Below are 24923 nucleotides of genomic sequence, written 5' to 3' on the forward strand. Positions count from 1 at the left end.
CGTTCCTTCATCGTTGCTGGGTCAAAATCCTGGAACTCCCTTCCTAACAGCACTGTGGGAGAACCTTCACCACACGGACTGCAGCGGTTCAAGAAGGCGGCTCACCACCACCTTCTCAAGGGCAATTAGGGATGGGCAATATATGCCGGCCTCACCAGCGACGCCCATATCCCATGAACGAATTTTAAAAAAATAGCAATAACACTCATTTGTAGGCTACCGTCTGGACCCGTTAGACTAAGCGCTGTGCGACCAGCCCACGCCCAAAGCGAGAGGTCTGAGGACTGATCGAAATTGGTCCTCAAGGCCCGTCACTGTACTCGGCGTGAGCTGCAGACGCTGGTCTCGCCTCCACAGGCAGCTCTCCTGAGCGAAGGCTTCAATTTCGGGCCGCTTGCCTCGCCGGCAGTCCCTGGATGGAGGGGTTGGGGTGGGCTACAGGGGGTGGGGGCCAATCGTGACTCTTGCGGAGTCGAGGTGGGAGGAGCACTCCTGCCCCTCCGACTCTACGGGAACGTTTTCGTTAAATAAAACATTTTTTCACTGCCTACTTTTAGTGGTCGACCACCGGGGCTGCTGAAGATTCCCAAGTGGGGCAGGCCCCGACCAAGGCACCTAAAGAGACAGGCCCCACGAATTTAGCAGTGGGACCGACACCCGTACACATTGGGCGCAGAATGTCCCACTGCTAAATTGGTATACTTTACAACTGTTTTATGCCCTAAAAACTGATGCAATGAATACCAATTTCTCCCCCATTGTATTTATCAATGCGAGTGCTTACTGTATTGGCGAACGAACCACTTTTCTTTTTTGGCATCCAGCATTATCAACGAGCATTGTCACCTCAGGCACGGCAATGCCAGATGCACAGTAAACCTCCCTCTACTATGTCCAAGTAATGCACCTAAATTTAATCCTCATAAAAGCAGCAACATTTTTCCATGTCTCGCTCAAGTTTCAGGAGGACTCTCCTGAGTGATATTATCAACTAATTCCTACATTGCAACAGTGACTCCACTTCAAAAGTTCTTCATTAACTGTAAAGCACTTTGGATCATCCTGAGGTCATGAAAGGCACTATATAAATGCAACAAGTCTTTCTGTCTTTCTAATTAGCACTCTGTAATGGGCAGGTGAGAATCCATTAAGAACGGAGATGAGGCTGCCCAAACACATTTCACAAAGGACCCTTAAGCTGTTTATATATCGCAAGAAACCTACAAGAATAACGCCAGCTCCCAATGCACCAGTCTCACGCAACTGGCTACAGGCCCAAAGTCAAGCTGTCGGATGCTCTAAGGCCAGGCACCAGGGCTTTGGCGAATTCAGCATCAGTATGACCCACGTGTCAGGATCCAGCACCATCCATCTCAATATAAAAGGGAAAACTTTAAACTCAGCTGGAGTGGAACCCAATTCTGTGAGGTTAACAGGTTGACTAACCTACTGCACCACTTAATTACTTAGTAATTGCAATTACTGCCATGCTTAGATCAGTTGTACAACAATGAATATGATACATTGAAACTCTTTATATTGATCTACTATAAGAAAGAAAAAGAAAGAACTTATATTTATACAGCACCTTTCACCACCTCAGGATGTCCCAAAGTGCTTTACCGCCAATTGGCCGATTGGCCTACTCCTGCTCCTATTTCTTATGTAATTAAGTACTTTACAAGTGTAGTCACTGTTGAAAGGTAGGAAGCATGGCAGCCTTAGCGTGTAGAAGCATTTCCTAGCTTCACTCCTTCAAGTCCTGATTCTAAATTTTAGGCTATGTCTCCTCGTTCTAGTATTCAAGTATAGGAGACCTCCAAAAACAGGTACAAATATATCAGCAGCCAGAAGTAGTAATCCAGCAACTAACCTGTAAATCCTGCATGGTCCCTTTAAATAGCGCTGATGGGGGAGGTCCTCCAGGCCATCTACGACATGTTCAGCTGTTCATGGTTAAGACGGTGCGTTGGCTGGGGCGTTGAGTGCCAAAATGGTATCTATCCCTTTAAATCAGCGTCGCACACTAACGCATATTTCCCCTACTTTACATGGTACCGGTGTTCGTTAACTGTGCATGCGCCTTTACCAAGATGGCGTCCGGCCCACGCGCACGCATTCCGGACGCCATTTTGGGACCTTAGGAGGCTGCGTAGCACCTAAAGACAGCCTGTACACAGCCGAATTTATAGCCCTTTTTTATTTCAAAATATACTTTATTTCATAGAATTTAAAGATACACACAGTCCAATGTAAATATCACAATTTCAAACCAGTACAATTCAAACCAATACATTACAGATTGTGCACGTGTGATCTGAATATTACAATTCAAACACAGTATATTCCTTATGATTCATGGTGCACAATACGATACAAGGTGGGGCGGCCTCACACTGTAGCCTTTCCCATAGTTTGCTTCAGTGCATCCCGCAGCACAAGTTTAGATGACACGGTGTGATATCAAAGAAACAAATTGATGCCTTTATTAAAATGAGAGACGGAAGAATTTCATGCGACTTTGTTACAGCGATTGTTACTAGTATCACACAGTGAGATTTAAGCCTCTCCCAACTCTTCAGTATGTACAATAGCAAATGGTTACCAAAAGATTCCAGGTGCCCTTACCATGTTGCCAAAGTGCATATTATGAAGTTATTCATAGAGGAAGTGTTGATAACATTTCAATTATATTCAAATTATTATTTGTGGGAAGTCTTGTTTAACAACCTGTTTTTCATTTCTTATATTTGATTAAATGTCATCACTTCCCTGTTGTAACCGCAGTTGCACACCCTTTCCCATTGTAACCAGACCGTAATAGCATGATAGTTCACCTGAACTGCAGGGCGCAGCTAACCCCTGGGGGGTAATTTTAACCCCCAAGAACAGGTCGGTTGGGGGCAAGTGAGAGGTTAAAGCAGCAGCTTTTTGGAGCAGGACCGCACCCCGGCTCCAACGCGCCCACTTCTGGGTTTAACCCAGGCGCGTTTGGATGTGTGCGCACAACTGAAACCCGGAATTCCCGTTCCCACTTAAAGCCGGTGGGCCCATATTTAAAGGGCCAATTCAGGCAGTTGAAACACTTTAGGTACTTTACTTTCTGTGGATTCAGCAAGAGAAACCTATTTAACTACTCCTGAACATGTCTCCCGTGGCTTCTAAAACACGCCATAGAAACGGAGGCGAGTTGCAGCCGACCCTCATTTGGCCCTTTAAACCTGTGATTGACACATCTCAATAAAAGGCCAAGTATTGCAGCCGAGCACTCAGTTCTCTCAGACAGACGTTTGGCTGGGAGTTCTTTGTGTTTAGACTGAGATTTCTTTGTTGAGACTGAGAATTCTTGTATTCAGACAAATTTATCTACATTTTGGAGCCCCTCAAACTGGCAAGATCAGGATAGGGGTGCAATGGATCTATTCCACAGTACATCTGAGGAGGAGGAAAATGAAGATGGGGAACCCATCGCCAGAGCAGCCGCGCACATTGCTGTCCGTGATGCCAGGGATGCCCCCATCTCTGACAGGTTCTCTTAATGAGATGTGCAAATTGAAGACTTTGAAATACTCAGGCCGCCTGTAACAGCCATCACCACCAACCTCCCCCCACCCCGCACCTCCCTCCCTTCGCACAAAACAGTCCTTCAACATGCCCAATGGGTGGCATCATGTGTTGACATTCATGATGACGCACATGAAAGGGCGAATTCACAAAAGGGACTCAATAATGGCCAAGGCTTGGCAGTGGTGGTGATAATGATTAAATTTAATGTGCCATAACAAAAAAAAATGTAAGTTAACAATATGACAGATCGTCAAACACCTTTGAACATACTCTTCGTGAAGTACAATTGCATAGCCTTTTTCTTTCTACCGCTTCTCGTAGTGCATCCCCTGTGGCTTCAGCAGAGGTAATAGCAGGTTGCTCAGATCCCTGCCCTGACTGCTGAGATGCCCTCAGCCTACGCCCTCTGGGTTTTGGAGTCTGTGTGGACCCCAAACACTCGTCCATCTGCACCTGTGCAAGGGCAGACTCGGCCATCGGGAGAGGAGGCAGCGTTGTGGGTATTGGTTGAGGAGGGGGCAATGGGTGAGACATGGGGGCGCTTTGAGTGGAGTCCCCACTTCCATGTCCCCTTTTGCCATCATCCCTCTTCCGGACCAGCGCTACATCACTCCCACCACTCTGCTGGCCAGCAGGTTGGTGAGCAGATGTGCCACGTTCTAAGACCACGGCTAATGTATCTGTCTGCCTGTTTAAGGCAGCAGACATGTTGTCATCCAGAGCCTGCAAGACCATTGTCATGGCCTGCATGGACTTATTTGAGAGCCGTGCTTGAAGTTCAATGGAGGCTGCCACTCCCTCCATCACAGACATTCCCGCACTTACCTGCACCACCAATCCACTAGCGATAGAGTTGGACTCCTCCATCCTCTCCGTTATTGTGGAGAGTGTGTGTGTGGCACTTTTTCCATTACCTCACAAACTTGCTGCTGCACCTCTATCAATCTCCTTCTCAACGATGGCCCCCAAGATTCATTATTTATGTCCAGTTGAGCAGAGCTTGGAGAGGAGTGTGACCCCGGACATGGACTCTCCACAGCTGCCCCTGTCACCAGTGTCTTTTGTGCTCACTTATGAGTGGTGAATCACCAGGTGACAACCCAACTAACTGTCTAACAGGACCCACCGAAGTGCAAGTATCAGCGCCGGTGCATGGCTGTATGTCATGTGACGGTGCACCCTTAATTCAGCATGTGTGGAAAAGACGTTAAAGTTCTGTCACCAGCCATCTGCGGGTTGCCAGTCCCTCCATCTCCGATGGATAGGCATGCGACGGTCCGACTTATTTTCATGGCCTCCTCCTCCACATCCCTCACCTCCACTACGTGGTGGGCCACCTCCAGTTCGGCTCCTCTCCCATGTGTTTTGCGTTCTCTTCTCCTACAAGGGGAGAAAGAACGGACCTGTGAGTGGCTGAATGTGATGTATTCACCCTGTGCATTGCTTTGGGTGAGGCTGGCCGTGAAAGAGATGCATCAGGGGGTGACTATCAGACAGATAGATCACACTGCATCAAGGTTGGGGTGAGCAGCAGTGGTGGGTGAATAAAAGGGCAGTTCATAGAAAGTGAAAGGTGGTCGTTGCTGCTGACACTTAAGTGGGTGTGAGGAGTTATGTGATGATGTAGGCACGCCAATACAGAGTGACGGGAGGGGAGAGGGAATGGAGCGTTGACAGCACAGGCTGTGGATGAACCTGTTTAGGTCATTAAAACGCTCCCAGCGCTGCACCCAAGACCTGGGCACCCTGCTCCTGCTGCTCGCCTCGCCTGCCACCTCCAGCCGAGCATTTTTGGTCACAGAGCCAGGTTTCTTCCTGCCATCGATTGGAAACATTACCTCCCTCCCGGCTCTCACTGCAGTCAGCAGTACATCCGGGGAGGCATCATTAAATCTAGAGGCAGCCTTTGCTTTCCTGGAATCCATTTTTCCTTTCTCCTTCAAAATCCATTCTTTGACTGGCCCTTCAAATAACGGACTTTAAATCACGTCATTCGGATTCATAGTAGGCCTGACGCACAGCTTGGAGACGTGAAAGCCGGAAGTAAAGATAATTGCATGCAATCGAGTTGCGATCGCAGATTTAAACGTGCTCACTTGACTTCCAGATTCCCCACACGCAAATCCACCCACCTGCTGAGTTCCCAGCTCCAAATTAAAATCATGCCCACATTAGCAGAGTTAATTAGCGACACTCACCATTCTGATAAACGGCAATGGGCTGTTGTAGTATTTTAATGTGCTATAATGTGATTCAATACCACTGGTTCTAACACTCCTGTAGGGGATGGAAACCACTGGATCTATTTTTATTACTTATGGTCTATCGTTTGCAAGAGCAGAAGTTAAGAAGTTAACTTTAGTCTCCAGAACAAAAATAAGGGGTGGTGAGGGAGGCCATTCAGCCCATCTAACACATCCTTCTATAGAAACCTACGGTTCGCCCCTATTACAAGATCTGAGGGCACATTTACACCGCAAGCTTATCATCAACGTGAAGAGTTGTTGGCCGTGTCAGGTAGGTCAAGTGGTAAGGGCTGAACTGACCACCCCAAGGAAGTCTCACCCCGCTTCGCTCTGATGTCATGTCAAACCCATCTCTTCATTATGGTCACATTATCACTACAACTGCAGTGTCAATGCAGGGCCAAACCAATTTGCAGCAACACTACAGTTGGAGTGTAAATGCACCCTGTCTCCAGAGTTTTTCCCTTCACTACTCTAGGTGGAACGCCATTTCAGCTATTAATCACTCTTTGTGTGAAGAAGTACTTTGTGGTATTCGTACCTTTATCCAGTTATTGTTTACGTCTCCTTGTCCCAAAATCAAGGTTCAACTGAGAATTGTGTTTGGGAATCAAGCTTTCCTACTCCACTTAGTATCTCCTATACCTTGAGAAAGTCCCCTGTCCCTCACCTTCCTTCAAGGATGAAGATTCCAAGTATTTCCAGCCTATCATCATCAGTCAGTTCTCTGACACTAGGCAGGGAGAGAGCTGCAGAGCAAAATAGTTTTGAGAAAAAGTTTGAAAGCGGAGGATAGGACCTAGGATGTCCAGCTGTTGAATATCACCCAGGTAAAGCAGAGCTAGACCATGGAGGGTTTTGAAAACAAGAACAAGGACCTTGAAGTCGATATACTGAGATGCAGGGCATCAGTGGAGCTTGGCAAAGCTGGAGTGGTGACTGTATCAAGTGATAGATTAACAGGGAGTATTAGTCAACATAATGCAAATAAAGGACATATACAGAGGATGTAAAAGCATAAATGAACACATTGTACAAAAAAAAATCCACACGTAATATCTAGTACAGTTCCAAACCAATCATCAGTATTTAAACAATGAAGAACAATGCCTACAATCCAATGGGGAATCAAGTCGAGGGAGTTGGATTATCACGTTTTGGGATTTTTTTGACCATTTTTCCACAGAGAGGAATCGGGAAAAGAGTTACTTTTAAATATTGGGCTTTTAAAGCAAAGTGCATTCATGGAATCATAGAAACATAGAATGATACAGCACAGAAGGAGACCATTTCGTCAATCATGCCTTTGCCCGCTCCTTGAAAGAGCTATCCAGTTAGTCCCACTCCCCTGCTCTTTCTCCATCGCCCAGCAATTTTTTTCCCTTCACGTATTTATCCAATTCCCTTTTGAAAGTTACTATTGAATCTGCTTCCACCACCCTTTCAGGCAGCGCATTCCAGATCATAACAACTCGCTGCATAAAAAAAATTCTCCTCATCTCGCCTCTAGTTCTTTTGCCAATTAACTTAAGTGCATGTCCTCTGGTTACTGACCCTTCTGCCACTGGAAACAATTTCTCCTTGTTTACTCTATCAAAACCTTTCATGATTTTGAACATCTTTATTCAATCTCCCCTTAACCTTTTCTGCTCTAAGGAGAACAATCCCAGCTCCTCTGGTCTCTCCACATAACTGAAGTCCCGCATCCCTGGTACCATGCTAGTAAATCTCCTCTGCACCCTCCCTAAGGCCTTGAGAGGTTTAGCATAACTTCCTTGCTGTTGTACTCTAGGCCTCTTTATAAAGCTCAGGATCCCAAATGCTTTTTTTAACAGCCTTCTCAACTTGTCCTGCCACCTTCAAAGATTTGTGTACGTACACCCCCAGGTCTCTCTCTTCCTGCACCCCCTTTTAAAATGTTACCATTTAGTCTATATTACATTCACACAAGTTTAGAAAAAAAGCACTTAGACAAAAGGTGGTTGATAAACTAATGGTGTTGCTTTCTCCACAGATTGTAAAAAATAACCAATTCGTTAACCTGTCTCGTTGATCGGTAAACACCTCACACCCATTCTGCTGGTAAGTCTCTGATCCCGGGTGCTGTGAATAAATGGAGACACAGACAAAGGTAGTCGGTCAGGCCTTCAAACAGAATTCCGAGTGCAAGCCTTGGCCAGACTCATTGGCCTAGAAATTCATTGGTGCCAAGCCCGTTTTACAGGCATAAAGCAGGTGCCTAAATATCCAATCTGTGCCGCCCGTCATATTCAATTTTGACGTAAGGACGTCTTTTATTTTTTTTGACGGTTTCCCGCCCGACAGGCCGGCCTGATTGACAGGCTGGTCTCAGTTAGACGGATGAAGAGCAAGGAAGAGGTAAGTGTTCAGGTAAGTCTTAGATTGGACGGATGGGGCAGCGGGGGGGAATCGGGGGGTGCCATTCGGGGTATGAGGGCATGGAGGCATTGGTGGGAGTTAGTCATCGGGGGGGGGTCAGTAATCGGGGGTCAGTCATCAGGGGAGGAGTTAGTCATTGGGGTCAGTCATCGGGAGGAGGATCGGGGGTCAGTCACCTGGAGGGGGGGTCAGTTACCGAGGGGTGGGTCGGGATCGGGGGTCATCGGGGGCGGGGAAATCAGGGGTCAGTCACCGGGGGGGGGGGGGGGGTTCAGTCACCGAGGGGGGAGGGGAGGGAGGGATTGGGGTCATCATGGGGGTCCCGATCGTTGGGGGGCAGTGGCGATCGTTGGGTCGGGGGGGGGGGGCGGGGGGCGTCTGCAATCATTGGCGAGGTCGCTGCAGGCAGGCTTGTTGGGCCTGGAGGAAGCACTCCTGCTCCTCCGGGCCCACAAGCTGTACTATAAAGGCACTTAACTGCAATTTTGGGCTTTCTCACCTCCTCTCACACAGCGTAAATCAAAAGACCTGGGAATCCCGGCCTCCAGAGGCTAAAATCATAAAACCTGCAGAAATGGAGGCCTCTTTGAAAGGTTTTAGTGACCAACCCGCCTCCTGAGAGCTCCTCGCGCTTGCTCCGCCATTCAATAAGATCATGGCTGATCTTCGACCTCAACTCCACTTTCCTGCCCGATCTCCATATCCCTTGATGGCCTACTCCTGCTCCTATTTCTTATGTTCTTATGGAAGTGATCTTGAACCACCTTGGAACATACATTGCTCATCTCTACACTTCCAGGGAAAGATTGAAGACATTTCCTGGTGCAAACCTATCCCTCATCTCAAACACCAATGAATATAATGAATGCAAATTCAGCCACTAGATCCACTTGGATCAAATGCTTCCACCATTGGACTCAATGTAAAATAGGTTACACAGTCTCCCTCACTAGATTATCAGGCATTGGATGTCCCAGCTTGATCAGATAGTTCAACAAATGCCATGATGGAAAAAGGCAATTATCTATATTGATGTGACCTCCATTACAAATACCAACGCTTTCCTCAAAAGCCACCAGGTCAACGGGAAAAGTGAAATAGTGATTGGATAAATAAAGAAAGGAAGACTTGCATTCATATGGCCCCATTCACGACCTCCGGACGTCCCAAAGTGCTTTACAGGCAATAAAGTACTTTTGAAGATTAGCCACTGTTGTAATGTAAGATGGTGTAAAATGGTGGTGTACATGTCTAGGGTGAGATTTTGCAGTTTTGATTCACTGGTTGTGTTTTTTGTATTTAAAGCGATAGACCTCTTGATTTTAAAATGTGAAAAGATTGGGTCTTTGTCAACAAAAAAAATTTAAAGAAATGAACAAGTGAGCAAGACTGATAGAAGATGTTAGTGGACATCTCTTCTGATTTTACCACCACTCTGAATCTATTGGCTAAGTGTGCCTGCTGGGCCAAGTTGGTGGTTCTCTTGACTTCAAGTCAGAGGGTTGGGTGTTTGAGCTCCACTCCAGGACTTGGGAATATTGTCTATCGTTGACAATCCAGTTTGTTACTGAAGGAGTACTGTACAATTCCATGTGTTATCCTTCAGAAGAGATGCTGCCTCAAAACCCTATTTCTGTTGCTTAGGTTGATATTGGAGATCCCAAGGCACCATTTGAAGAGCAGACAGACATCCTGGTCAACAGTCCTCTTAACTGGATCAAGCTGATTAGCTAATCATTTATCTGATTTCCGTTCGCAGGATTTCCCTGCGTGCAAAATGACGACTGCATTTGTTTACATAGTCACTTAATCTTAAGCGAATCTTTTTGAGAGATTCTTGAGAGATGCAATTGGGGCATTATATAAATGCAGATCTTTCTATATTCTCTGAATAGAAATGAGAATTGAGTGATTAACTCACATGAGTTGTTAGTTAATAATAGGACAGAAGAGCAAGGTTTTAATAACATTACAATTCTCATTTCAATTAATAATATTAATAACCAGGACACATAATAAGGAAATGAAAGTCAGATGAAATCACCTGAATGGAATTTTAATAAAAATATCATTTAATATAGATGTAAAATCAATGCTGTTCATTTTTGATTTTCTGAATGTTTTTTTACTTTTACATACAGCTGGCTTCAGATGCAATCCGGCAACTGTCTTGTGTCACAGTTTCAGTGTCTCGTGATGTACAATCAACATCCATTTAGGAGATGGCAAAGAGATCCTATAAAAGGATGAAAAGAGTAAGTTTACCTGTCCCTGACCTGAGTGGCTGGATCATATCACAGGGCCATTCCTTGTGCAAGATAATGAGAGATTCCCAACACTATCTGTGTAGTAGGCCCATTGTACGTGAGGTTAATTATCCTTTGTCCTGTGGTCACTGCCGTTCTTTACACGTGGGTGAGTTTCCACCGACATGTCACCAGCATCCCGTGCATTTTAGTCCCTCTCCTCCCTCTCAGAGTCCGCAGTGTAATCGGGTGGCTGTACTCTAAAGCAGCAGTGGCATAATCGTCATCCTCGTCAGCGTAATCAACAACCAACAACAACGGCGGTCCCAGGGCAATGACATCGATGACGATGCGCCTGTCTGTATCAGGCGGTAGGCCCCTTTCAACATGCAAATCTGGGTCCTAGGACCCCGACTGTTATTTTAGGTCTGAATAGGTTGGACGTGCCCCCCTGCACGCCCTGACCAGTTCCGTGGGCGACGAGGCCAAAGAGGCCCAGCCAAGGTAAGCTTGGAATTATTTTTATGGGGCCAAGAGTGCTCCTCTGGCCCCACAAAAATAATCTGGGCCTGCTGCCAGCCTGGGACCCCCCACCCACCTTGATCGCGACCCTCCCCTGCACTTACCACGCTGGCGGCCGAGGCGGCCTGATATTGGGAGGCCTCAATCCAGCGAGCTGCACGGGGCCGCCCATTTGATGCCCCACAACTCGCCAGACCAATGTTAACTAGGCCAGCGGCTCAAAATGGTGGCCGTATCTTCATCGCCGCCATGTTCCGCCAGTCGCTTGCCCAAAAGTCACAACCATGCCAATGAAAATCAGGCAGTTTCTTTGCAGGGCTGCTGATCCACATCGGCAGCTTCATGCCCAGTCAGAAATTTGAAAATCTACCCAGGGGATTTACAGTTAAACCAAGACTCCGTCTTCTTTCTCAGGTGGACGTAAAAGATCCCATGGCACTATTTCAAAGAAGAGCAGGTGAGTTCTCCCTAGTGTCATGGCCAATATTTATCCCTCAAGCAACACCACTAAAACAGATTATTTGGACATTGTCACATTGCTGTTTGTGGGACCTTGCTGTGCGCAAATTGGCTGCCGCGTTTCCCACATTACAACAATGACTACACTTCAAAAAGTACTTCCTTGGCTGTAAAACACTTTGGGATTCCCTGTGGCCGTGAAAGGTGCTATATTAATCTAAATGTTTTCTTTTCTTCTTTTTTACAACATTTGACTATTTCTTCCTTGTTCTTTGTTCAAAAGCAAAGCTTAGCACACTGTATTTATTATTTAAGATTCTTTCGTGGAACTATGTTAACAATCCAGGAAACAAATGTACGGCAAATGAAAAACATATGACACGCCTCTGTTAAAACAAAGATAAAGTCTTTGCTCCGCTTGAGAGACGTCAAGCACAGCACAATGTGTTTCATTTGGGCAGAATAATTATGGTAATGGACCTGGCACTGAATCAGCGCCACAATAAACAGGAAATCTCTATTCATTTAAAAATCTGTATAGCTACAGGTAGCATCATCACCTTAAAAAGCCTCCAAATACGGATATATATCTTAAAGGGTAAGTGTGTGCCTCTCATTTGGAGAAAATCATTAATTATAATAAATCAATGGAAAGCATCCTTAAATTAGATAGCAATATGTTTTAAACTGTCATGAGACACTGTTGTTTATTTTTCAATATGTAATACAGACAGTATGGGGATAAATGTGCAAGGCCCCATGTGGAGAATCGCTACAGACAGATAATTGGGGTTATGAATGTCACAGTCCCACTCCAGTGAGACTAGTAGTGGGAGTGACGTCTCATAAAATCACTCATTATAGCTCCAATACTGCGAGACTCTGCTCCCAGGGCAAAGTCTGGTTTGATGGGAGTGCAAATCGGCAAATCTGGATCAGAGGTCAGCACGCCTGATTTATGGGGCTCCCGATTTTCTGGCTGGAGAATTACTGGAACGGTACCAGGGATGAAAGACTTCAGTTGCGTGGAGAGGCTAGAGAAACCGGGATTGTTCTCCTTGGAGCAGAAAAGGTTAAGGGGAGAGTTAAGACAGATGTTCAAAATCATGAAGGGTTTTGATAGAGTAAATAAGGAGAGGACCCAGATTTAAGGTAATTGGCAAAAGAACCGGGGGGAGATGAGGAGAAGTTTTTTTACGCTGCGAGTTGTTCTGATCTGGAATGCACTGCCTGAAAGGGCGGTGGAAGCAGATTCAATAGTAACTTTCAAAAGGGAACTGGATAAATACTTGAAGTGGAAAAATTTACAGGGGTATAGGGAAAGAGCAGGGGAGTGGGACTAATTGGACAGCTCTTTCAAAGAGCCAGCAATGGCACAATGGGCCGAATGGCCTCCTTCTGTGCTATATCATTCGATGATTCTATGATTCTATGAAATGGCATCTCAAAATTTCTGGGCTTATATTCTGTTTCCATATGGGTTATTTGTTAAACTGTAGGCCTGCATAAATTCCTGTCTGCACGATTTTAATGCAGGCTGTTAACCCATAAATACACAGAAAGGACTTTATGTGAACTCATTAACTAGTGTGCTAAAATGTCAGGAATCTTACAACACCAGGTTATAGTCCAACAGTTTTATTTGAAAATCACAAGCTTTCGGAGCTTACCTCCTTCGTCAGGTGAGTGAGACAGAGGGAATTAAATTCCAGGTGCTTGCCCAATTTGTATGTTATAATTGTGTTGAAACAATCAATGAAATAGAGTTAAAAGATATTGTAGATTCATTACTATATTTGTCAGGGAGTTACAGAGCAATTTTTTCAGAATGCTAGCCAGTTAATACATTGGGGCCAATTTTCCTGAGTTTAGCGCTCTCCTTCACTCAACTTCTCTCTCCTTCTTTAAGACGCTCCTTAAAACCTACCTCTTTGACCAAGTTTTTGGTCACCTGTCCTAATATTTCCTTAAGGCATAGAAAAATGACATAGATTTTACAGCACAGAAACAGGCCATTTGACCCAACTGATCTGTGCCGGTGTTTATGCTCCACACGAGCCGCCTCCCACCTTGCTTCATCTCACACTATCAGCATAACCTTCTATTTCTTTCTCCATCATGTGTTTATCTAGCTTCCCCTTAAATGCATCTATTATATTCGCCTCAACTACTCCATGTGGTAGTGAATTCCACATTCTTAACCACTCTTTGGGTAAAGAAGTTTCTCCTGAATTCCTTATTAGATTTATTAGTGACTATCTTATATTTATGGCCCCTAGTTTTGGACTCCCCCACAAGTGGAAATATCTTCTCTACGTCTACCCTGTCAAACCCCTTCATAATTTTAAAGACGTCTATTAGATTATCCCTCAGCCTTCTCTTTTCTAAAGAAAAAAGCCCCAGGCTGGTCAGTCTTTCCTGATAGTTATAACCTCTCAGTTCTGGTATCATTCTTGTTACTGGCCAGTCAGCCTAACCTCGGTGGTGGACAAATTATTGGAAAAGTTCTGAGGGACAGTATTAATCATCGTTTAGAAAGGCACGGATTAATCAAGGACAGTCAGCATGGATTTGTTAAGGGGCGGTTGTGTCTGACTAACTTGATTGAATTTTTTGAGAAGGTAGCAAGGTGGGTCAATGAGGGTAACGTATTTGATGTAGTCTACAAGGTAGATAATTTAGCAAGGCTTTTGACAAGGTCCCACGTGGCAGGCTGGTCCGAAAAGTAAAAGCCCATGGGATCTAAGGGAAAGTGGCAAGTTGGATCCAAGATTGGCTCAGTGGCAAGGAGCAAAGGGTAATGGTTGACGGGAACTGGAAGGCTGTTTCCAGTGGGGTTCCGCAGGCTCAGTACCAGATCCCTTGCTTTTTGTGGTACATATCAATGATTTAGACTTAAATGTAGGGGGCATGATTTAAGAAGTTTTCAGATGATACAAAAATTGGCCGTGTGGTTGATAGTGAGGAGGAAATCTGTAGACTGTAGGAAGATATCAATGGACCGGTCTGGTGGGCAGAAAAGTGGCAAATGGAATTCAATCCGGAGAAGTGTGAGGTAATGTATTTGGGGAGGGCAAACAAGGCAAGGGAATACACAGTAAATGGTAGGGTACTGAGAGGTGTAGAGGAACAGAGGGACCTTGGAGTGAATGTCCACAGATTCCTGAAGGTAGCGGGGCAGGTAGATAAGGGGTTAAGAAGGCATACGGGATACTTTCCTTCATTAGCCGAGGCATAGAATATAAGAGCTGGGAGGTTATGCTAGAACTGATGGTGTGCGGATACACAGTGTGAACTGAGAGTTTGGTACGTGTGGGAGTTTAAGGGTTAATCTCTTGTGGGAGTTTAAGGGTTAATCTCTTCAAAATCTAGTGCATATTGCTTTCAACTGTTTAAGTTCAATTGCTATTAACTGTTTAAGTTCAATTTTAAAGTTTAAATTTTTAAGTTTCTGTCAGGCTTCAGCAGAGAGAGCTGCTGTAGCAAGTTGATTGGTTAGCTAGATTAAACTGGTACTTGAAGGTGGGGCAGGCCTGACTCATCTGAGTCTCAAACTGTAGAAATACAGGGGCCTGTCAGTGCGAACAGCACGGTGTGCGGATACACAGTGTGAACTGAGAGTTTGGTACGTGTGGGAGTTTAAGGGTTAACCTCTTGTGGGAGTTTAAGGGTTAATCTCTTCAAAATCTAGTGCATATTTGCTTTCAACTGTTTAAGCTAGCTACATCATTAAATAAATTTAAAACAGAAATCTACAGTTTCCTAGAAGTAAAGGGAATTAGGGGTTACGGGGAGCGGGCAGGAAATTGGACATGAATTTAGATTTGAGATTAGGATCAGATCAGCCATGATCTTATTGAATGGCGGAGCAGGCTCGAGGGGCCGATTGGCCTACTCCTGCTCCTATTTCTTATGTTCTTATGTTCTTAACTGTATAAATCACTAGTTAGGCCACAGCCAGAGTACTGCATACAGTTCTGGTCACCACATTAACGGAAGGATGTGATTGCACGAGAGAGGGTACAGAGGAGATTTACAGGGACTTTGCCAGGACTGGAGAATTTTAGCTATGAGGAAAGCTTGGATAGGCTGGGGTTGTTTTTATTGGAACAGAGGAGGCTGAGGGGAGATTTAATTGAGGTGTATAAAATTATGAGGGGCCTAGATAGAGTGGATAAGAAGAATCTATTTCCCTGAGCAGAGAGGACAATAACCAGAGGGCATAGATTTAAAGTAATTGGTAGAATGATTAGAGGGGAGCTGAGGAGAAATGTTTTCACCCAGAGGGTGGTGGGGGTCTGGAACTCACTGCCTGAAAGGGCGGTAGAGGCAGAAACCCTCTTTGTGTTAAAAAGCACTTGGATGTGCACTTGAAGTGCCGTAACCTACAAGGCTACGGACCAAGACCTGGAAAGTGGGATTAGGCTGGAAAGCTCTTTTTCAGCCAGCACAGACACGATGGGCCGAGTGGCCTCCTTCTGTGCCATAAATTTCTACGATTCTGTGATTTTAAGTTGTTGTATACCCCGGTGATAAGCAGAGGAGATGAGATGCCTATTTCTTGTGGAGCTGAATGAACAACTAACAAGAACGCGGAAATGTGATTTGACACCAATTCCAGATAATGCGATTTGATTAGAGGTAACTGCGAAAATAGCGGATAATTACCACATACCTTAACGCTTCTCGAGGAGTTAACAAGCCGTTCCACTGTCAGGACAATCACGTTATTCTTGTGGAGAATGCCTTCAAGTATGCTGCAGATTACCATGTACATGTACTTGAACAGTTATTACATAGCAGGCTGATCAAGCTAGTTTGATGAGTAACATTATTTTTTAATTTTTCAATATTTTAAGTTGCATAATTTATATTCCAGCTAAATAAAAGTGCAGTTTAAATCCTCCAGGCACATTTTATAGCTTCAGTGACATTAACCTGAGGTCACTAGTACAATTGCAGATTGAACGAGAAAATTATTTTTAAAACTCACGAAGCTGATACCAAATTCTTACAAAGATTCTCATCTGCTGTTGCCCTACTTGTTACGTGAGTGTATTTTACTGTTGACTTCACCTGGTCTGCAGTAAACTTCCACTCTTGTACAAGGCCACAATGTGGAGATGAGAGGATAGGTTTTCTTTGGCATTCCACCTGATTTTGGGTGGATCTGAGGCGAGTGGAAGAGGAAAATTCAGCCAAAGAGCATTCAATTCAAGGATTTACAATGGGAAAATACAAAGGGTGGTGGAAATCCAGAACTCTCTCCCCCCCTCCCCCACCACCATTAAAAGGCTGTGGATGCCAGTTGAAACTTTCAAGACGGAGATCGATGGATTTTTGTTGGGTAAGGGTATAAAGGGATATGGAGCAAAGGCAGGGAAATGGAGTTGAGGTACAGATCAGCCATGATCTGGCCGAATGGGAGGAACAGGCTCGAGGGGCTGAATGGCCTACTCGTGTTCCTATGTAAGTGATGAAGAGCTCCCCATAATGACCATTGTGAAGCTGGGTGCTGGCAACACCTTTTATTCCTTGTACACAGTGGTTCTCCAAGTGTGTAGACAGTGAGGACTTAAAGTTTAAAAGCCTGAGGGGAGTGGAATCCATTCCAAAATGGCCAGTTAAACTCCTTCTGCCCCTCCCCTCTCGTCCCCCTCCCTCTCCCCCCCTCCACCTTCCCTCCTAAAGTTGTGGCAAGAGCTAAGGTTTCCTTCTGAAATTTCCCTCACAGCCCCTCTGGACAGATTCCCTGACGGAGGCAGAAATCCTGCCACAAATATTAAAATGATGCTGACCCCAGGAAATTGCGTAACCTTCCGGTCAGGAAGAAAGTCACACCCCAGACTTTAAAGCTTTGGCCATCTTCAAGTTGTCACAGATTTTGTGACTTTGATGTGCAAGGGGATGCTGATTGGATAAGATACCAGAGCTTTGCTACCCTGGGATAGTGGATGTGCTGCTGATGGACGGGAAATCATGGATAATGTGCCCATGACTTTCCTACATGGGCAGCCGGCAGGGAAGGCTTTCTGCCAGTGCACATAGTTGGAGAATTGGCCCTTCCATTACTGTATCAGCTGTGGTTCAGTGGGTCGCGCTCTCACTTCTGATTGAGACGGTTGTGGGTTCAAGCCCCACTCCAGAGACTTCAGCACAAAATCTAGGCTAATGCTCCTAGTGCAGTACTGAGGGAGTCCTGCATTGTTGGAGGTGCTGTCTTTTGGATGAGACATTAAACCGAGGCCCCTGGCACTATTTTGAAGAAGAGCAAGGGGAGTTCTCCCCGGTGTCCTGGCCAATATTTAACCAACATCACTAAAAAACAGGCTATCTGGTCATTATCACATTGCTGTTTGTGGGAGCTTGCTGTACGCAAATTGGCTGCTGCATTTCCTACATTACAGCAGTGACTACACTTCAAAAGTACTTCATTGGCTGCAAAGCTCTTTGGGACGTCCTGAGGTCATGGAAGTCGCTATATAAATGCAAGTTTTTTCTTTCTACTGTGTCGGTACACTTTCCATATCCGGCAAACCAGTGACAGATTTCAGGATGACAAAGATCCAATAGATGCATCATTTTCATGCTTCTTATTTACAATCCAGGCATGTGCCTTTTCCTTTCAACTATGATGTTCACAAAATTGGGGGTTGGATTTCAACTTGCTCCCCCCCAACCTGTCCGGGCGTAAAACAGGGCGATACGGATTGGTCGCCCGGTACAGAAACCTGCCCAATTTCTATTTTGCATTGATTTCAAAGGGAGATGAAAATGGGACGGTTTCTATAATGGGCGGTCGATCTGCAACGCGAGTTTTACATTCGGGGAGGGGGCAAGTTGCAAATCTAACCCCGTTATGTGGAAGGCAAGTCCCTGGCTTCAGAGCATGGATCATAAATCGTTATTGTCTCCAACAAACTGCCTTCCAGAGCGGGAAGATTTATTTTGTGACCATCAGTACGTCTAATCGTCTCTCCCCTAGCAGGAATCGCCCACCTCGCTGACTTGAAGATGCGTCCGATCAGATTTTATGGCACTCAATTCAAACCTGCCTTTCATTGAAATGTAAAGTCCAGTCCTTTTTAAAACCAGGCAATTGAATTCGTTCTGAAATGGGAATGCTGGAAATAGCTGCAGTGAAATTGCTGCCAGAATCTGCACTAATCACCTTTTATGGGGATTTAGTTTAATCCCTTTACAAAATGATACCTAATATCATGTCACGGAGCTAATCCCTCGACAAGGTATTCAAATGTGTTAAGAGAAACATTTCCTTCTGCTGGTGAAATGTAACAATAAGGTAGGTGAAGTGAGTCATGGGGAAAGCAGTAGAAAGATTTTTGTCGAAGTATTTGTATTGTCTCTCGTTTCAGTCGTAGAAGGGCAGAATGGCAAATAACGGAAGAAAGAAGGGATTTTTCAAAGGCACTGGAGAGACATTCTGGCCAAGGGGTGGGAAAGGGGCAAGATAAACGCAGAAAGTGAGTCCTGAACTCCCACACAAGCCTGCAGTTAGTTGTATGAATGGACGGGATCTTGAAGTTTCGTTACAAACAGAAGCACAGGAGCATTTAACACTGATGCTGTCAATGAGGCCACTGGCAGACTTGGCATGAGACCCAATGTATCTTAGTGGATCAGGTACTGTATCCAATTATTGTTTCAAGCCAAACGTCCACGCTTTTTAAAAATTCAATTCTTGGGGTGTGAGTGTCGCTGGCGAGGCCGGCATTTATTGCCCATTCCTGGTTGCCCTTGAGAAGGTGCTGGTGAACCTTCTTCCTGAACCGCTGCAGTCTATCTGCTGAAGGTTCTCCCACAGTGCTGTTACGTAGAGGGAGTTCCAGGATTTTGACCCAGTGACGATGAAGGAATGGCGACAGATGTCCAAGTCAGGATGGCGAGTGACTTGGAGGGGAACTTGGAGGTGATGGTGTTCCCATGATGGTGGTGGAGATCGTGGGTTTGGGAGCAAAGTTTGGACAAAAGTAACAAGCTGACTACATTCATTGATACAAGTCTTTAAAAAAGTTGACACATATAACTTAATTCAGTTATTTTTTCATTTAGAGAGGCTAGGGCATATGTCGCAGTTAATAACGGTTCATTTTTTTCCCAAGTTGTGAATGAAATACTCGAATGAATGAAAATAGTTCCAATTTATTTGAATCAGTGAGTGTTTCATTGAGATGGCCTGTTCTTCAAGTAAAATCGATTGAGTTGTTTATTTCCCGTCTTGCTTTCTGTTTCCATCTCTCCTGGAACAAATATTGACTTACCTGGAAAAACAGTGAGCTCAAATCCTGACTTACCTCTTGCTCCCTTCTTCCCAGGTGCTATTTGATTTCATGTCCGATCTCGCTGCTATCATTTTATAATTGTAAACAATTTTACAACACCAAGTTATAGTCCAGCAATTTTATTTTAAATTCACAAGCTTTCGGAGGCTTCCTCCTTCGTCAGGTACCTTGATAATGTACCGTCGGGAGGTACCAAGCAGAAGGCAGTTCCTTTCCCACAATACATGTAGCTTCAGATGACGGCTCAGCCCATTAAAACAGTGACTAAAGTAAACACAGATCTGGAATGATGCAGGTTCCATCATCTGGTCTTGTCCTAAGTTAGCTGATCACAGCCAGGACAATGGTTGGGGTTATAAAAAGAAGCAAGGAGCAATTGGAGGGAGAGTCACTCCACAGGATTGACTATAAAGCCTCACAGGTACAGACTGTGACTAGGGAAGCCAAGAATAGCAAAAAGAGGAAATTGTTTTTTTTTTAAAAAGATACAGATGAAGTCTCACCATCAAAACAACAAACTGTTAAGGGAGCAAACCTTTGAAGTTTGCTTTAAACTCTTTAAAGGTGACACTTGATTATAATTGTTTCCTTACACACCCACTTCCTGTCTGTAAAATAAAACAGCTTAAATGCTTATAAGATGCAATTGCTTTCTGTTACTGCTTCGAGATTGTGATTTTCCTTTCTTGCCATATAATATTCCTATTCACCTGCTTTTGTTTGAAATTATAGGAAATGAATGAGACTTGCACAAACATTAATGATGCCCTGGATGCCTACTACATCCCAACAATGTATGCCATTGAGTTCATCTTCGGACTAATAGGGAACGTCATTGTGATAAGTGGCTACATATTCTGCCTGAAGGAGTGGAAATGCAGCAATATTTACCTCTTCAATCTTTCCATTTCGGACCTGGTCTTTATCTGCACACTTCCAATGTTTGTGGTCTATTATGGCAATGGTAAAAAGTGGGTATTTGGCAATCTTCTCTGCAAGCTGAACAGATACATCCTCTACACCAACATGTACTTAAGTATGCTGTTCCTGGCCTGCATTAGCATTGATCGATACTTGCTGGTGAGCAACCCAATGAGGCTGCACATATTTCAAAGGAAGAAGACTGCCATCTTCATCTGTATCGCTCTGTGGATTTTTGTCACTTTGGAAGTAGTCCCCATGTTGACATTCATTGGTCCCGATGGTGTCAAAACTAGTGACAACAGTACCGTCATTAAGTGTGTCGATTATGCAAGTTCCGGGAATGCTACTCATAATCTGATTTACAACATATGTCTCACCATTTTCGGGTTTCTGCTCCCAATGTGCATCATGGGAATCTTCTGTGTGAAAACCGCACGCAGGTTAAAGAAATTAAATCAAGAACGAAGTCGGAACATTACTCTTGAAAAACCTCTCACGCTAGTCATATTGGCCCTTGTTATTTTCTCTGTACTCTTCACTCCTTATCATATCATGCGAAATGCCCGCATGGTGTCCAGATTGGACAATATCGGCCTTTCAAATTGCACTATTTTGGCCATAAGGGCTGCTTATACTATTACAAGGCCTATAGCTTTTCTCAACACTATTACAAACCCAATTTTCTATTTCCTTTTTGGAGACAAATTCAGGGAAACAATTACGAGCAGCATAAAGTCTCATTGTTTAAGAAATGTACTGCAACGTGCAAAATAAGGCTGCACCCATAACAGAGGCCTGTCATTTTGGGAAGAGATAGGAGTTTGCAGCCTTAGTTTGGAGAGTGGTGGGCCACTAATTACTCAAAGAAGTTCAAAGTTTAACTATTCGACCACATATACCTGGCAATAACTGAATTGTTCTGCAGATTCAGTGGGTAGATGTTCAGCTTGCCGCACCATGTGTAAAACTTGTAGTCGCGGATTGGCCGGTCGTCATAGAAACTGGCCGAGCCGAAAAAATAATGAGAACCAACTCTCGACCCTATTTTGGAAGCTGGTCCTTAGCTACTGTCAGTAGATTAAATTATAAGGAAAGACCGGGAATTTCCCTGGAGCTAATTCTGCCCCACCACCATAAGTTAACCGGAAGCGTGACGGAAATCTCAGAGGCTTGCCCACTGACTGAGGGTATCAGGAAATCGTCGGCAGAATCAGTGAATGGCAAATCATGGGCAGGAGGCCAGTGATTTCCTGATACATGCAGCGCCTGCTGACAGCACCAACTCAAAAAGATGCACGCAGGTGTATCGGTATTATAATTGCATGGTTTGGGGTAATTGCAGAGCTTTTGACTCTCATTATAAACACTTCCTGTATGATTCCTAGGGTTGCCAACCCTCCAGGATTGTCCTGGGGTCCCCATGGGTTAAAGATTAATCTCCTGGGCACTCCTGCGAACAAAACCCGGGAGAAAAACCATTAAACAAATTGTGTGTTTTTCTCATTTTCTTTGAACGCTTTCATTTATTAGTGATAAACAATATTGGAGTTGGTGGGTGGGGGAAAGGGCTGTTTGACTGGGCGATTGGAGGCAGGAGGTCATGTGATGAAACCTCCAGGAATACATCCAACTAGAGTTGGCAACCCGATTGATTCCTCACTACGTGCTATGAAGGAAGGTTCAACATTATTAATGGTTGATGCGGTGGATCCTGTGATTTGTTTGTCATGACACTATAACTGTTTTATTTTGACATTCTTTTTGTACATTTTTTCTATAGTTCGATAACGCGTTGTCAAAGATTATTTAAATTTTTACAGGGAGAATCTGATGGCGTTTGTTAATACAAGATTTAGACGGAGCATGTTTCCAATATCAAGCTCATAGCATCAGTTATCTCAATCGTTGTATCATTTAAATCTTTCCTTTTGTGTACCTGTATTAATAGAAAATATATGAATTTCTCAGTCTGGAGGTATATTTTGTCCTTTTTTTTTTGTCTGCAGTTTTGCCCCCTTCTTCTTTGTCTACCTGTCCCAGAAGTCCTGCTCACAGGCGACTGTCAATTTCCCTCTACACCACCCGTACACAAGGACCACCCAAGAGTGATTCCTTCTCACTGCAGGGGCATTGCAGTCTTCCTGATTCCAGGTTTTGAAGCCTGCCTCAGAGTTTGATGTGCTCCATCATCTGACATTGCACTGCTGCATTGGGTTAATTCACCAATCTCATCTGGAGTACTGCATCCAGTTCTGGGCACCGCAACTCAAGGACGTATTGGCCTTGGAGGGGGGTGCAGTGCAGATTCACCAGAATGATACCGGGGCTAGAATGGTTAAATTCTGAGGACAGGTTGCATGGACTAGGCTTGTATTCCCTTCAATATAGAAGATTAAGGGGTGATCTAATTGAGGTGATCAAAGGAATTGATAGGGTAGATAGAGATAAACAATTTCCTTTGGTGGGGAGAGTCCAGAACAAGGGGGCATAATCTTAAAATTAGAGCCAGGCCGTTCAGGGGTGATGTCAGGAAGCACTTCTTCACACAAAGGGGAGTGAAAATCTGGAACTCTCTCCCCCAAAAAGCTGTTGAGGCTGGGGGTCAATTGAAAATTTAAAAACTGAAACTGATAGATTTTTTGTTAGGCAAGGGTATTAAGGGTTACGGAACTAAGGCGTGTAGATGGAGTTAAGATACAGATCAGCCATGATCTAATTGAATGGTGGAACAGGCTTGAGGAGCTGAATGGCCTCCTCCTGTTCCTACGTTCATGCTCCCTGCCTGGTGTAATGGTTGAAGGGAGTGCGGACTGTACAATACCACAGTGTCAGTTCTCCAACCTGAGCTCCCTTTAAGTGCAGCTCCCCGCTTGGAGCGCGAACCAATGGACTTATCTTTTCTTTTCATGCCAGTTTTCTTCACCCCTCTTGAAAGTGTTGACTCCTTGCTTGGCTGTACCTCTGATAACTTACCCCAATGTATCCCATCCTGTTTGTTCCCCAGGTACGGCCTCCATCTTTTCTCCATCAAGTCCAAGGGGGCACAAACTTGAGCATATCTGATGCACAACTGGTTTAATCATCTATCGCCGGATCTGGCTGGACCATTTCAAGCTCTACCGTTGTCTCACTGTCCTCTATCTAAACCATCTGTTACTCTAGGATCACCCCGGAGAGCAAAGATTACCACCGGCTTCTTTTTTCCACCGCCTCCTTAAGCCCTCTCTCCTGCCCCCTCCACTCTCACTTCAAACAAGTGAAAAGAGCTCACGGAATTCTTCATCACCGAGATCCACTCAGTTGCTTCGACAGCCTCAGCCTCCTTCCTCTTGATTACCGAGCCAAACTGCCCCAGGCCCCCTACTCTAGCCTGGTATCCCTGACATAAGAACATAAGAACATAAGAAATAGGAGCAGGAGTAGGCCAATCGGCCCCTCGAGCCTGCTCGGCCATTCAATAAGATCATGGCTGATCTGATCCTAACCTCAAATCTAAATTCATGTCCAATTTCCTGCCCGCTCCGACCTTCCCATGTTTCTCTCCATTTCCCTCCATGCCCTCTCTGAGCCCTTCTTGTCCATGTGACTCACCTCCTGCTTCCTTGACCACATTCCCACTAAACTGCTGACCGTCCCCTCATTGCTTCTCTAGCAATGGAGTCTCTTACGACCCTTGCAATGTCACCTTCGGAGTCCCCAGGCAGCTCACCGACAAGTCGGATTTGAATTGAAAGGAAGCAGACGTTGGGGCTGACAGCCGTGGCTCAGGAGGTAGCACTGTTACCTCTGAGTCAGAAAGTTGTGGGTTCAAAGTCCCACTCCAGAGACTCGAGCACAATAATTCTAGGTTGCCACCTCAGTGCAGTATTGTGGGAGTGCTGCACTGTCGGAGGTGCCGTCTTTTGGATGAGACGTTAAACCGATGCTCGATCTGATAAAAGATCCCACGGCACTATTTTGAAGAAAAGCAGGGGAGTTATCCCTGGTGTCCCGGCCAATACTTATCCCTCAATCAACATCACTAAAACAGATCATTTGGTCATTTATGACGTTGCTGTTTGTGGGATCTTGCTGTGCACAAATTGGCTGTCGTGTTTCCTATATTACAACAGTGACTACACTTCAAAAATTACTTCATGGGCTGTAAAGCGCTTTGGGGCGTCCTGAGGTTGTGAAAGGTACTAAATAAATATAGTGCAAGTCTTTCTTTTTTTCTTTATGTTGATGATGTAATAGAGATGACCACGAGATGGCAG

The 24923-nt window shown here is 44.8% G+C and overlaps 1 protein-coding gene across 1 annotated transcript; it reads left to right on the forward strand.

Annotated features, from left to right (window-relative positions):
• Window positions 1-19582: 19582 nt before the first annotated feature.
• On the forward strand, window positions 19583-21441 carry LOC137331004 (succinate receptor 1-like). The gene is made up of 2 exons (XM_067994594.1): window positions 19583-19615; window positions 20476-21441. Exons 1-2 carry the CDS (start codon window positions 19583-19585, stop codon window positions 21439-21441), a joined length of 999 nt encoding a protein of 332 aa, XP_067850695.1.
• Window positions 21442-24923: the final 3482 nt, after the last annotated feature.

The sequence above is a fragment of the Heptranchias perlo genome, chromosome 13 (genome assembly GCF_035084215.1).
Source record: "Heptranchias perlo isolate sHepPer1 chromosome 13, sHepPer1.hap1, whole genome shotgun sequence".
Lineage (NCBI taxonomy): Eukaryota > Metazoa > Chordata > Chondrichthyes > Hexanchiformes > Hexanchidae > Heptranchias > Heptranchias perlo.